Source organism: Centroberyx gerrardi, chromosome 5 (assembly GCF_048128805.1).
Source record: "Centroberyx gerrardi isolate f3 chromosome 5, fCenGer3.hap1.cur.20231027, whole genome shotgun sequence".
Lineage (NCBI taxonomy): Eukaryota > Metazoa > Chordata > Actinopteri > Beryciformes > Berycidae > Centroberyx > Centroberyx gerrardi.
The window spans coordinates 35191412-35204161 of NC_136001.1; the positions used below are offsets into that span (position 1 = coordinate 35191412).

The window sequence follows — 12750 nt, forward strand, 5'->3', positions numbered from 1 at the left end:
CCAAAAGGCACCCATTTCAAGGAATGACTCACAAGGATTTAAAATCAAGGTGTGTAGGTGAAGAAATCAGTTGAGACCATACTACAGTATAGGTTTGCCTTCATAAATGTCACATTCACACATTAAATACCTCATTAGACCTCATTATGCATGCTCTACTTTTGTTTACAGCATTTAACTTAAACTGTAGCACAGGCTTGAGTTTTGCTATTTCTAAAATGTAGTAAAGCTTACCCTCGTTAATGGCGATGAAGGAAAGTAATATTATTTTCATTAGAAAATAGGTTGATAAAATCAAAACATGTTCTAATGGAAAAGTAATCCAAACAAATTATAAATACATGCAACACAACACCCACTGTAGAGTTGCTAGTCCTCTATTGAATCTTATCCTCTGGCATGAAGTCCTAAAAGTTTATAAGCACTACGCATGACAAAAAAGGCTTGCCAGTTATGGTTGCAATGTTGCAAGCACAAGTGTTAAAGCTTGACCTGATTTATTTATAGATGTGTCTTTTTAATTCGTCAAATCAAATTAATTCATACCACAAAAAAATGAATAGAATGGTCAAATTTAAATATTTATTTGCAATACTAAAATCTGAAATTGAGTTAAGAGTTGTATTCAGTGCAAACATTATACATGTAGGATTGTTTGTTATCAGTGTAACTGTTTAATGTTGAATCTGTTAGATTTTAGGCTTAACTGGTTCACATATGTTACAGTGTCAGTTATGAGTTCACTTATAACACATGAAATATATGGACAGAAAATGATTTCTCATCTTGTATTACATGAGACAGTTGGATGGCAAATTATTTTGCACTACAAGATGGGGGCCAATGAAGAGTCAAATTCAAATGAAAATGCATTAGAGCCTTTTGAAGACATCCCCATATTTAGTTTCTGCTTGGCCTGCAGAATGACATTAATATAAGGAGGCTCATGATGAGATGGACAGACTGCAGGGGATTTCAGAGACTACGAACTGCTGGTAAGAGTGACTGATGTTTCAGCTGTCATTAATGGCAAAGAAGTTGTAGATGATTAGTGCTTGACAAAATTGTTTAATTAATAGAGTTAACAGTTTAATGTTTATTCAGATAAAGGCATGATAATGTGAAATAGGATATGGACATCATTGGGAAAAAAGAATATTGCAAATAAGTAAGCTAGGAGTCAAGGGTAAAAATCTGGTTGTGTGACTATAATTAAAATTTAGCAAATGTAAATGAGTAATATTATACTAATCTGTATTTGGTTATAATATACTAATCTGTAATCGCTATACTACCTGTATCACTACCTGAAACTCAAAGAATAACTCATAAACATCACAAAAAACTCTTTGTTCATTTAGGGGTTGTGAAAAGTTCCTCTGTGATTGGGTGGTAGAAAAAGGTGAGAGTTACCTTTTCTCTATTTAAACTACAGAATATAAAGAATCCTTGTATCATACAGTGTTCAGTCTCCAAAGCAAACAATGCACATCAGATAAGAGGAAAGTTAATTTCTGTTTGGCAATCTACAGAAAGCCGCCAACATGAGTACTGACGCTGAGATGGCCGTTTATGGCAAGGCCGCCATTTATCTCCGTAAGCCAGAGAAGGAGAGGATTGAGGCTCAAACCGCACCCTTTGATGCCAAATCTGCTGCCTATGTGGCTGATGCTAAGGAGCTGTACCTTAAATGTACAATCCTGAAGAAAGACGGTGGCAAAGTCACCGTGAAAGTTCTTGCCAACCAGGAGGTAGGTTGAAGTTTCATGAAACTCACAGCAGTGTAACTTACAGTTGGAATTTCAACACAAGCTGAAATTGTGTTTCAATATTTCAGGAGAGGACGGTTAAGGAGGATGATGTCACCCCTATGAACCCTCCCAAGTATGACAAAATTGAGGACATGGCCATGATGACCCATCTCAATGAAGCCGCTGTGCTGTATAACCTCAAAGAGCGTTATGCAGCATGGATGATCTACGTAAGCTCTTCTGCCTATGGAGTAAAGTATAATATTGCACATGGACTCATATACAACATACTGTGAGTGGTCATATCTCTCTCATCCCCTTCAGACCTACTCTGGGCTGTTCTGTGCAACTGTGAATCCCTACAAGTGGCTCCCAGTGTACGATGCTGAGGTTGTAGCTGCTTACAGAGGCAAAAAGCGCATGGAGGCTCCACCCCACATCTTCTCTGTCTCTGACAATGCCTACCAGTTCATGGCTACTGGTATGTTCTTGTCAAGAAAATGTATAAACTCTCAATAAACTCAATAATTTATGTTACATAGATGAGAAATATATTTCTTCATTTTTCCTTTTGCAGATAGGGAGAACCAGTCTGTCTTGATCACGTAAGTTTTACATCTATTGCACCTCTGTAAGACCAATAGAATCAAACAAATTGAGTTAATTTCTCTGAATCTACATATCCATCCCCAGTGGAGAATCTGGTGCTGGAAAGACTGTGAACACCAAGCGTGTCATCCAGTACTTTGCAACAATCTCAGTGGGTGGTGGAGAAAAGAAGAAGGAGGCAACATCAGGAAAGATGCAGGTATATTATCATGAGGATTTTCTAAAAACATTGGAAACATTTCTGAAAAACGAAGACACAATAGAAATGTACTACTGAAATGAATATTAAAATGAAAAAAAACGTATTACAGGGGTCACTGGAGGACCAGATTATTGCAGCCAATCCCTTGCTGGAAGCCTATGGTAATGCCAAGACTGTGAGGAATGACAACTCCTCTCGTTTTGTAAGTATGGAGGGATTTCAGATTGTGAGAAATATCTTCAATTATATATTGCCTATGCAGAGGGATGTTAAACAATATGCTATTCCAAACAGGGTAAATTCATCAGAATCCATTTTGGCACAACTGGTAAACTGGCTAGTGCTGATATTGAGACATGTAAGTATCAACTTCACATATTAAATGGAATGACTGGCATTATCAGTGGTGTAGATTTTGATTCATGAACAATGCTTATAGATCTGCTGGAGAAGTCTAGAGTGACGTTCCAGCTTCCTGATGAGAGAGGCTACCACATCTTCTACCAGATGATGACCAACCACAAACCTGAGCTGATTGGTAAGATAAACATTGCGATACAATGTTAAAACAACCCACGTTGTTCACATGGTCCATAACCAGTTATTCCTTTAAACCTTTTTTGATCTCCAGAAATGACGCTCATCACCACCAACCCCTATGACTTCCCCATGTGCAGTATGGGTCAGATTACTGTGGCCAGCATTGATGACAAAGAAGAGTTGGTTGCCACTGATGTCAGTGATGTTCACTCTCATTTTCATTTTCTTAATCTATTATACATTCAATATCCCATCACAATTACTCAGTAAAATGTATTTTCCATAGTGACTTTTACTCAGTGTCAATACCTCTATTGAATACAGACTGCTATTGATATTCTGGGCTTCACCAATGAGGAGAAGATGGGCATCTACAAGTTTACCGGTGCTGTGCTCCACCATGGTAACATGAAGTTCAAGCAGAAGCAGCGTGAAGAGCAGGGTGAACCAGATGGCACAGAGGGTGAGGATTAACTTCATGGATGAGTTAAAAAATCTCTGGCGTGAAACGGATCAAATATGCATTTTCTATTATGTCACATTTTAGAAATCAGTCATATATCTAGTAAATGTATTTTTGTGACATTTTCAGAGGCTGACAAGGTTTCTTACTTGTTGGGCCTGAACTCGGCTGACATGCTGAAGGCTCTGTGCTACCCCAGAGTGAAGGTCGGAAATGAGTTTGTCACCAAGGGACAGACTGTGCAACAGGTTAGCAGATTATTCTGTTAATTTCATACACATCTCATAATTACGTCATGAGCCAGTGCATGAATATGTTTAAGCTTCAATTTCAGGTAAATGATTGTGAATACCACGAAGGAGTCCTTTATTTGTCCCTCTATGAACAGTTATGAAAGACAGCGGAGGAGCGTAGATCAATATTTTTGATCAGGAATTGTACTTGAGTCCAGTTTTAGGTACTTTAATAATGCATAAACAAGAAGAAAAACAAATATAACTCCCATGATTAACTAAACAAATTGCTCCAAAATTCAGTGGAGAGAAGTTTCCCAGTTCCTCATGAAGCTGAAGCTCATGGAGGAATTTCACAAATTACATTTATAGTTTGCATCTGAATGTCCTCTGTTAGCTGTTCCTGCATGTGTTGATTGATTTCAATTGATGGATCTCTACTTTATTAAATCAGGACCCTCTTTGTAACACTGTAGATTCTAATGATATTGATTCAAATGAAACTTTTCTTCAGATCCTGAACTCAGTGAGCGCCCTCGCTAAGTCTATCTATGAAAGAATGTTCTTGTGGATGGTCATCCGCATCAACCAAATGCTGGACACCAAGCAGCAACGGCAATACTTCATTGGTGTGCTGGACATTGCTGGTTTTGAAATCTTCGATGTAAGTATGCATTCATGGTAATGGATTGACTAGATCATTTTGGAACAAAGTTTGTGATATATTAGGTTAATCCTATTTCCACCGACAGTACAACAGCATGGAGCAGTTGTGTATCAACTTCACCAATGAGAAACTGCAACAGTTCTTCAACCACCACATGTTTGTCCTGGAGCAAGAGGAGTACAAGAAGGAGGGTATCATCTGGGAGTTCATTGACTTTGGCATGGACTTGGCTGCCTGCATTGAGCTCATTGAAAAGGTACACAATAATGTTGTGACTTTATGTTAGAATTCATGATATGCTACAACAGTGCCTCTTCATGATGTATCTTTTTGCACTTTTTATGCAGCCCATGGGCATCTTCTCCATCCTTGAAGAGGAGTGCATGTTCCCAAAGGCCTCAGACACTACCTTCAAGAACAAGCTGTATGACCAGCACCTCGGTAAAAACAAAGCATTTGAGAAGCCCAAGCCAGCCAAAGGCAAGGCTGAGGCCCATTTCTCTCTGGTGCACTATGCTGGAACTGTGGACTACAATGTCACTGGCTGGCTGGACAAGAACAAGGATCCCCTGAACGACTCTGTTGTTCAGCTGTACCAGAAGTCTGGTGTTAAACTGTTGCCTGTCCTGTATCCCCCTGTTGTTGAAGGTACAGTATCACTTTATAACGCTTAGGATTATGGGAATTCATGTTTTTGTCTTTAAGATAAACAATATGCCTACTCAAAAAAGTCAGTTGAATGATAACTTTCCAGCTTGATCATAAGTAAACAACACTGAACCTATCAACTCATGATATTAATAAATCAAATCAACAGAGACTGGTGGTGGCAAGAAGGGAGGCAAGAAGAAGGGTGGTTCCATGCAGACTGTGTCCTCACAGTTCAGGGTAAAATTTAAGAACAGCCTAAAGTGCCTGTTTGTAATTAAACTCAAATAAATGCAAAATGTTTCTTATTTTATGTTTTTCATGAAGAATATTTGGTTTTATCTTGTATCTACAGGAGAACTTGGGCAAGCTTATGACCAACTTGAGGAGCACTCATCCTCACTTTGTACGTTGCCTGATTCCCAATGAGTCAAAGACTCCAGGTACACTGACAGCTAACTTAATATTGTCTGTATAGGTTGCTTTAGTCATTTAACACAGTAACACAGTCCTTTACTTTGTCATAATGATTATGAAGTAACAACCTCTTCACAGGTCTGATGGAAAACTTCCTGGTTATCCACCAGCTGAGGTGTAACGGTGTGCTGGAGGGTATCAGAATCTGCAGGAAAGGTTTCCCCAGCAGAATCCTCTATGGTGACTTCAAGCAGAGGTATTACTTAATTTACCACAGAGTTTTCCTAACTTTGAAAAGAAGGTCCCGAATGTGACCATTAACTGTTTTGCAATAGGTACAAAGTACTGAATGCCAGTGTCATCCCTGAGGGTCAATTCATTGACAACAAGAAGGCCTCTGAGAAGCTGCTTGGGTCAATTGATGTGAATCATGAGGAGTATAAATTTGGACACACCAAGGTAAACAATTGAGTAAGAAAAAACTAAACTCCGTTTCATGGATGAAAATCAATTGTCCATAATATTTTTATGTTCTCGTCAGGTGTTCTTCAAAGCTGGTCTACTAGGTACCCTTGAGGAGATGCGAGATGAGAAGCTTGCTGCTCTGGTCACCATGACTCAGGGTCTCTGCCGTGGCTATGTCATGAGGAAGGAGTTTGTGAAGATGATGGAAAGGAGGCAAGTAGAAATTCTAACCATATATTTAGGCTAGGTGCAGTGCCAAAATGACTTTGTACATAACAGTGATTTCCTTCCATAGGGAAGCCATTTACAGCATCCAGTACAACATCCGCTCATTCATGAATGTGAAACACTGGCCATGGATGAAGGTGTACTACAAGATTAAGCCACTTCTGAAGAGTGCTGAAACTGAGAAGGAGCTGCAGAACATGAAGGAAAACTATGAGAAGATGAAAACAGACCTGGCCACGGCCCAGGCTAAGAAGAAGGAACTGGAGGAGAAGATGGTGTCTCTTCTGCAGGAGAAGAATGATTTGCAGCTGCAAGTGGCATCTGTGAGTAAATGTCAACAGAAAGCTTTGTTGATTTCTCACATCTTTTCCAGAGCAAATGTTGAAATGTTTTCCCTTTTCACTCTTGTTCTAACTAGGAATCAGAGAATCTGTCAGATGCTGAGGAGAGATGTGAGGGACTTATCAAGAGTAAGATCCAGATGGAGGCAAAACTCAAAGAGACAAGTGAGAGACTGGAGGATGAGGAGGAAGTCAACGCTGAGCTAACTGCCAAGAAGAGGAAACTGGAGGATGAATGCTCCGAGCTCAAGAAGGACATTGATGACCTGGAGCTTACCTTAGCCAAAGTGGAGAAGGAGAAGCATGCCACTGAGAACAAGGTTCATGGATATTCACTCTGTCTAATATATCATCCAATATTTGAATAATTTCCCAATTATGACAATATGTTTTTACATATTCAGGTGAAGAACCTGACTGAAGAGATGGCCTCTCAAGATGAGAGCATTGCTAAGCTGACAAAGGAGAAGAAAGCCCTCCAAGAGGCACATCAGCAGACCCTTGATGACCTGCAGGCAGAGGAAGACAAAGTCAACACTCTGACCAAGGCCAAGACCAAGCTTGAGCAGCAAGTGGATGATGTGAGTTCTTGAAGATGCTATTTGCTATTCAATAAGAATATATGCTTGCTGTTAACCTTTAGTAATTATAAACACGTGGTATTTTGCAGCTTGAAGGTTCTCTGGAGCAAGAGAAGAAGCTCCGCATGGACCTTGAGAGAGCAAAGAGGAAGCTCGAGGGCGATCTGAAACTGGCCCAGGAATCCGTCATGGATCTTGAGAATGACAAGCAGCAGTCTGATGAGAAAATCAAGAAGTAATGTGGACAGAATTTGAAAACTGTATGCACAAAATATGTTATTGCAACCAGTATCTTATGATGATGTCATTTACTCAACAGGAAGGACTTTGAGATAAGCCAGCATCTCAGTAAGATTGAAGATGAACAATCCTTGGGTGCTCAGCTACAGAAGAAGATTAAAGAGCTCCAGGTGTGTAATGTTTGATTTCAAATCTATGTCAAACTTATCATTGAGTTTTTAGGCAATGTGTCAGTTGCATACATTCGTTTAACAATATTTCTTAACTTTCAAGGCTCGTATTGAGGAACTGGAGGAAGAGATCGAGGCTGAGCGTGCTGCTCGCGCCAAGGTTGAGAAGCTGAGAGCTGACCTCTCCAGGGAACTTGAAGAGATCAGTGAGAGACTTGAGGAGGCCGGTGGAGCCACTGCTGCTCAGATTGAGATGAACAAGAAGCGTGAAGCTGAGTTCCAGAAGCTGCGTCGTGACCTTGAGGAGTCCACCTTACAGCATGAAGCCACTGCTGCTACTCTCCGCAAGAAGCAGGCTGACAGTGTTGCAGAGCTGGGAGAACAGATCGACAACCTGCAGCGTGTCAAGCAGAAGCTGGAGAAGGAGAAGAGTGAATACAAGATGGAGATTGATGACCTGTCTAGCAATATGGAAGCTGTGGCAAAATCCAAGGTATAATGTTATTTTATATACATATGTACTGTATATTCACACTTGGGTTAGGGTAAAAAACTTGTATTAGTGGAAGAATTACTGAACCTGTCTAATGTTGATAAACAGGGAAATCTCGAGAAGATGTGCCGCACCCTTGAGGACCAGTTCAGTGAACTTAAGGCTAAGAATGACGAGAATGTTCGCCAGATAAATGACATCAGCGCTCAGAGAGCAAGACTGATGACAGAGAATGGCAAGTCTTACTTTCATTGACTTGTTCATAAAATATACCAATGTACTTTTGAACTCAATCCATAATTAGACTCAATCTATAATTAGAAGTCATTTTATTTTTTTTACTTTAATGCTGGGCCAGTTAGAAGTGTATATATTTCAAATAAAAAAATCCATTTCCATCTAGGTGAGTTTGGTCGTCAGCTTGAGGAGAAAGAAGCCCTTGTCTCCCAGCTGACCAGAGGCAAGCAAGCCTTCACACAGCAGATTGAGGAGCTGAAGAGACAAATTGAGGAGGAAGTTAAGGTGAGGAAAATTGTCAAAGATTTCATGATTCTTTAAGGATTGCATGTTCATATATTCACTGGTTTTTATTTTTATAATCTTTTCCAGGCCAAGAATGCCCTTGCCCACGGTGTGCAATCAGCCCGCCATGACTGTGATCTTCTGAGGGAGCAGTTTGAGGAGGAGCAGGAGGCCAAGGCAGAGCTGCAACGTGGAATGTCCAAGGCCAACAGTGAAGTGGCCCAATGGAGGAGCAAGTATGAAACTGATGCTATCCAGCGCACTGAGGAGCTTGAAGAGTCAAAGTGAGTCAATGAAGATTTTGTTTTTCCTAATGGTCTCTACAAAATACTTGTTAGAATAGTATACATGAATGATTACATTTGCAAATGCTTAACAGGAAAAAGCTTGCCCAGCGCCTTCAGGAAGCTGAGGAACAGATTGAGGCTGTGAACTCCAAGTGTGCGTCTCTGGAGAAAACCAAACAGAGGCTCCAGGGTGAGGTGGAGGACCTCATGATTGATGTGGAGAGAGCCAATTCTTTGGCTGCCAACCTTGACAAGAAGCAGAGGAACTTTGATAAGGTGTGTTGACACTGATTACCTTGTCAAAACCACTGGAAGTGTCAAAGTATAACCATTCCAAAATTGGGTAACATTGCTCATTTTAAATTACTATGCAGGTTCTGGCAGATTGGAAGCAGAAATACGAGGAGGGTCAGGCAGAGCTTGAGGGAGCTCAGAAAGAGGCTCGTTCTCTCAGCACTGAGCTGTTCAAGATGAAAAACTCTTATGAGGAAGCTCTGGATCAGCTGGAGACCCTGAAGCGGGAGAACAAGAACCTGCAACGTGAGTTCTCACCTGATAATGTTAGCAATAGTAATTTGAAATTGAAAATAGTAATTGAAATATTGAAATATGTTCATGATTGTTAATATGTATATATCAGTTAGAATGAGACACATAGCCTTAACCTAAAAATATACAACCTTCTGCAGAGGAAATCTCAGACCTGACTGAACAGATTGGTGAGACTGGAAAAAGCATCCATGAGCTGGAGAAGTCCAAGAAGCAGGTGGAGACAGAGAAGTCAGAGATCCAGACAGCTCTTGAGGAGGCTGAGGTGAAATTTCAACTGGAAAGCTTAGCATTAGAATTGCTAATGTATATGTTTTCCTTTGTCCATGAAATTTACATATCTTATTGAACAATAGAGACATGCCCAATATTACATTCAGAAGACAACACGGGCTATGTTTTAATATTTTTACATTTTAGGGAACTCTGGAACATGAGGAGTCCAAGATTCTGCGTGTCCAGCTGGAGCTCAACCAGGTCAAAGGTGAGGTTGACAGAAAGCTGGCAGAGAAAGATGAGGAGATGGAGCAGATCAAGAGGAACAGCCAGAGGGTGATTGACTCCATGCAGACTACTCTTGACTCTGAGGTCAGGAGCAGGAACGATGCCCTGAGAATCAAAAAGAAGATGGAGGGAGATCTGAATGAGATGGAGATTCAGCTGAGTCATGCTAACCGCCAGGCTTCTGAGGCCCAGAAGCAGCTGAGGAATGTCCAGGGACAACTGAAGGTACATCACATGACAACTGTACATGCCATTCTATGTGCAGCAACATTCTGATCTTTTCTGTTTCTACAACACAATATTAACATTAGGATGCCCAGCTGCACCTTGATGATGCTGTCAGAGCGCAGGAAGACCTCAAGGAGCAAGCTGCTATGGTCGAGCGTAGGAATGGTCTCATGGTGGCTGAAATTGATGAGCTGAGGGTTGGTCTGGAACAGACAGAGAGAGGCCGTAAAGTGGCTGAGCAAGAGCTGGTGGATGCTAGTGAGCGTGTTGGATTGCTGCACTCTCAAGTAAACAAAATCATTTCTTCACTAATTCTATAATCAATACATTTTTAAATAATACGAGCTCATCATAGTCATTGCTAAACTGAATTTTTCCTTCCTTTTCCTAGAATACAAGCCTTATGAACACAAAGAAGAAGCTGGAGGCTGACCTGGTCCAAGTCCAGAGTGAAGTAGATGACAGTGTTCAGGAAGCAAGAAATGCAGAGGAGAAGGCCAAGAAAGCCATCACTGATGTGGGTTTAAATTTTATTTCATAGTCACCCAGATCTCATCCATACATCTGGAAGAACATGAATTTTGTATGGCATGCCTAATTAATGTAAATAATTCTTTTTCTAGGCTGCTATGATGGCTGAAGAGCTGAAGAAAGAACAGGACACTAGCTCTCATCTGGAGAGGATGAAGAAGAACCTGGAGATCACAGTCAAGGACCTGCAGCACCGCCTGGATGAGGCTGAGAACTTGGCCATGAAGGGTGGCAAGAAACAGCTCCAGAAACTGGAGTCCAGGGTAAGATAACTGTTACACAGATTACAGTACATGACATTACAAAATATGCAGAATGAGTCTCATAGTTTATAATTCATTTCTGAAGGTGCGTGAGCTGGAGGCAGAGATTGAAGCTGAACAGAGACGTGGAGGAGACGCTGTTAAAGGTGTCCGTAAATATGAGAGGAGAGTGAAGGAACTCACATACCAGGTATACCAAGCTTACTTTGTGACAGTGTTCCTATTGACTAAATGACCATATTAAAAGATATGCCAATTATTAACGGTCATTCATGTTTGTGTTCATACTTACATTAGACTGAAGAGGACAAGAAGAATGGCGCCCGGCTGCAGGCTCTGGTAGACAAGCTGCAACTGAAGGTGAAGGCCTACAAGAGGCAGGCTGAGGAAGCGGTAAGTTGAAATCATGTAAAAATGCTTCATCTATTTGCAAACGTTTTCACAATTTTTACTCTAGTCTTAGGATTTGCAATGAGAATTTATGATGGTTTCACAGGAGGAGCAGGCCAACACTCACCTGACAAAGTGCAGGAAGATTCAGCACGAGTTGGAGGAGGCTGAAGAGCGAGCTGATATTGCCGAGTCTCAGGTCAACAAGCTGAGAGCTAAGAGCCGTGACTCTGGCAAGGTAAACATAAGTTTTTCATCAGTGCATGTTAATTCAATGAATATTAACTTTGAAATGATTGAAACATTTTATTTGTGTTTGACTAAAAATGTGTTTATTTTTCACAGGGAAAAGAGGCAGCTGAATAAGTTCTCTTATTAAAGCATCACAATAAGTCATAAAATATGATGACATTGTTGATTGCATACAATAAATGTTACCACAAATATTTCTCTTTTGTCTGTTATTTATTCAGTAACATTTTATAAAAAAGTTGTATTAACTAACATGAGTTAATGCATTAATTAATGGTGAACAAATGCTTAATTAAGGCATGAATAAATGTCTTCATGTTAACTAAGTGATTAACAAATGCATTTGTGAATGCAGTAATTAAACTCTGTTCTTCATCCTTCATCAATGGTTTCCTGCTGATTAGTTAGTGGGCTTGCTGTAAGCAACACTTGCGTTGTTCTTAGTCTAACTTATTATTATTCTCTCCAAAACTTTGCTGCCTATCTACTCCTTCATACTTTCATCTACAAACTTCATTCGAACTTTAAACTGTTCAGTTCATACTTAAATCAGAGGCGTGCATTCAGCTTTTTCATACTCTTTATACTTTTTTTCAACCAATCAGTGCTGTTGATATAATTATGTGACTATTCACAGAGTTAAGTTTCGTTTTCTCCGCCATCTTGTCATTAGCATTACTCTGTACAGTTTTTGAACTACTTCCACATACTTTCAGCTAGAAACTTCATTCAAACTGTAAACTGTTCAGCTCCTTTTGGAAATCTGTCCTTGTATTAAACTTTTTGATATCTCTTACAATTTTTAAGATATTTAACTTATAAAAGCGTTTTTTTCGACCGATCCGCATTTGATATGCAAATTATCTGATTTTGTGCCCAACCCACTTTTGATATGCAAATATTCAAATTTTCATATCAAATGCGGATTGGTCGCTTCTACCATTACTCACTCTACTGTAGTGGAACCGGGTGGAATATGGCCCGGAGATGTTTTCTATGGTGTCTGCTACTGGAAGTAGCAGAACTTGACATATCATGATGTGCAGGTGGAGCTGCAGACACTGCTGGATCACGCTCCTCACAAGTAACCTCCTTTTCTGGGTGTGGCTGGTCAGCCCTGGGTGAAGTATCTGAAGACAGATAAAATCTGTTACTGAGACATCAGTAGGCTGGACT

The 12750-nt window shown here is 40.2% G+C and overlaps 1 protein-coding gene across 1 annotated transcript; it reads left to right on the forward strand.

The window, feature by feature from the left end:
• Nucleotides 1–1544: 1544 nt before the first annotated feature.
• On the forward strand, nt 1545–11688 carry LOC144539313 (myosin heavy chain, fast skeletal muscle-like). Its single transcript, XM_078283381.1, has 39 exons — nt 1545–1751; nt 1838–1981; nt 2076–2232; nt 2329–2356; nt 2445–2559; nt 2672–2764; nt 2857–2920; nt 3002–3100; nt 3194–3297; nt 3427–3565; nt 3695–3813; nt 4313–4462; nt 4551–4721; nt 4813–5113; nt 5283–5353; nt 5469–5556; nt 5669–5786; nt 5866–5989; nt 6072–6208; nt 6291–6546; nt 6642–6884; nt 6969–7145; nt 7235–7380; nt 7465–7555; nt 7659–8048; nt 8157–8283; nt 8452–8570; nt 8658–8854; nt 8950–9133; nt 9232–9397; nt 9547–9671; nt 9827–10135; nt 10222–10425; nt 10530–10655; nt 10762–10932; nt 11018–11122; nt 11230–11325; nt 11429–11560; nt 11668–11688. The coding sequence occupies exons 1-39, from the start codon at nt 1545–1547 to the stop codon at nt 11686–11688; spliced, it is 5814 nt and encodes a 1937-aa protein (XP_078139507.1).
• Nucleotides 11689–12750: the final 1062 nt, after the last annotated feature.

What these genes read in the sequence shown, in the direction of transcription:
- LOC144539313 (XM_078283381.1), top strand. Translation starts at nt 1,545, where the DNA reads ATGAGTACTGACGCTGAGATGGCCGTTTATGGCAAGGCCGCCATTTAT. An exon ending in CTGGTTTTGAAATCTTCGAT is followed by an intron (nt 4,463 to 4,550) that starts GTAAGTATGCAT and finishes TTCCACCGACAG; the next exon opens with TACAACAGCATGGAGCAGTT. An exon ending in GAGGAGCTTGAAGAGTCAAA is followed by an intron (nt 8,855 to 8,949) that starts GTGAGTCAATGA and finishes AATGCTTAACAG; the next exon opens with GAAAAAGCTTGCCCAGCGCC.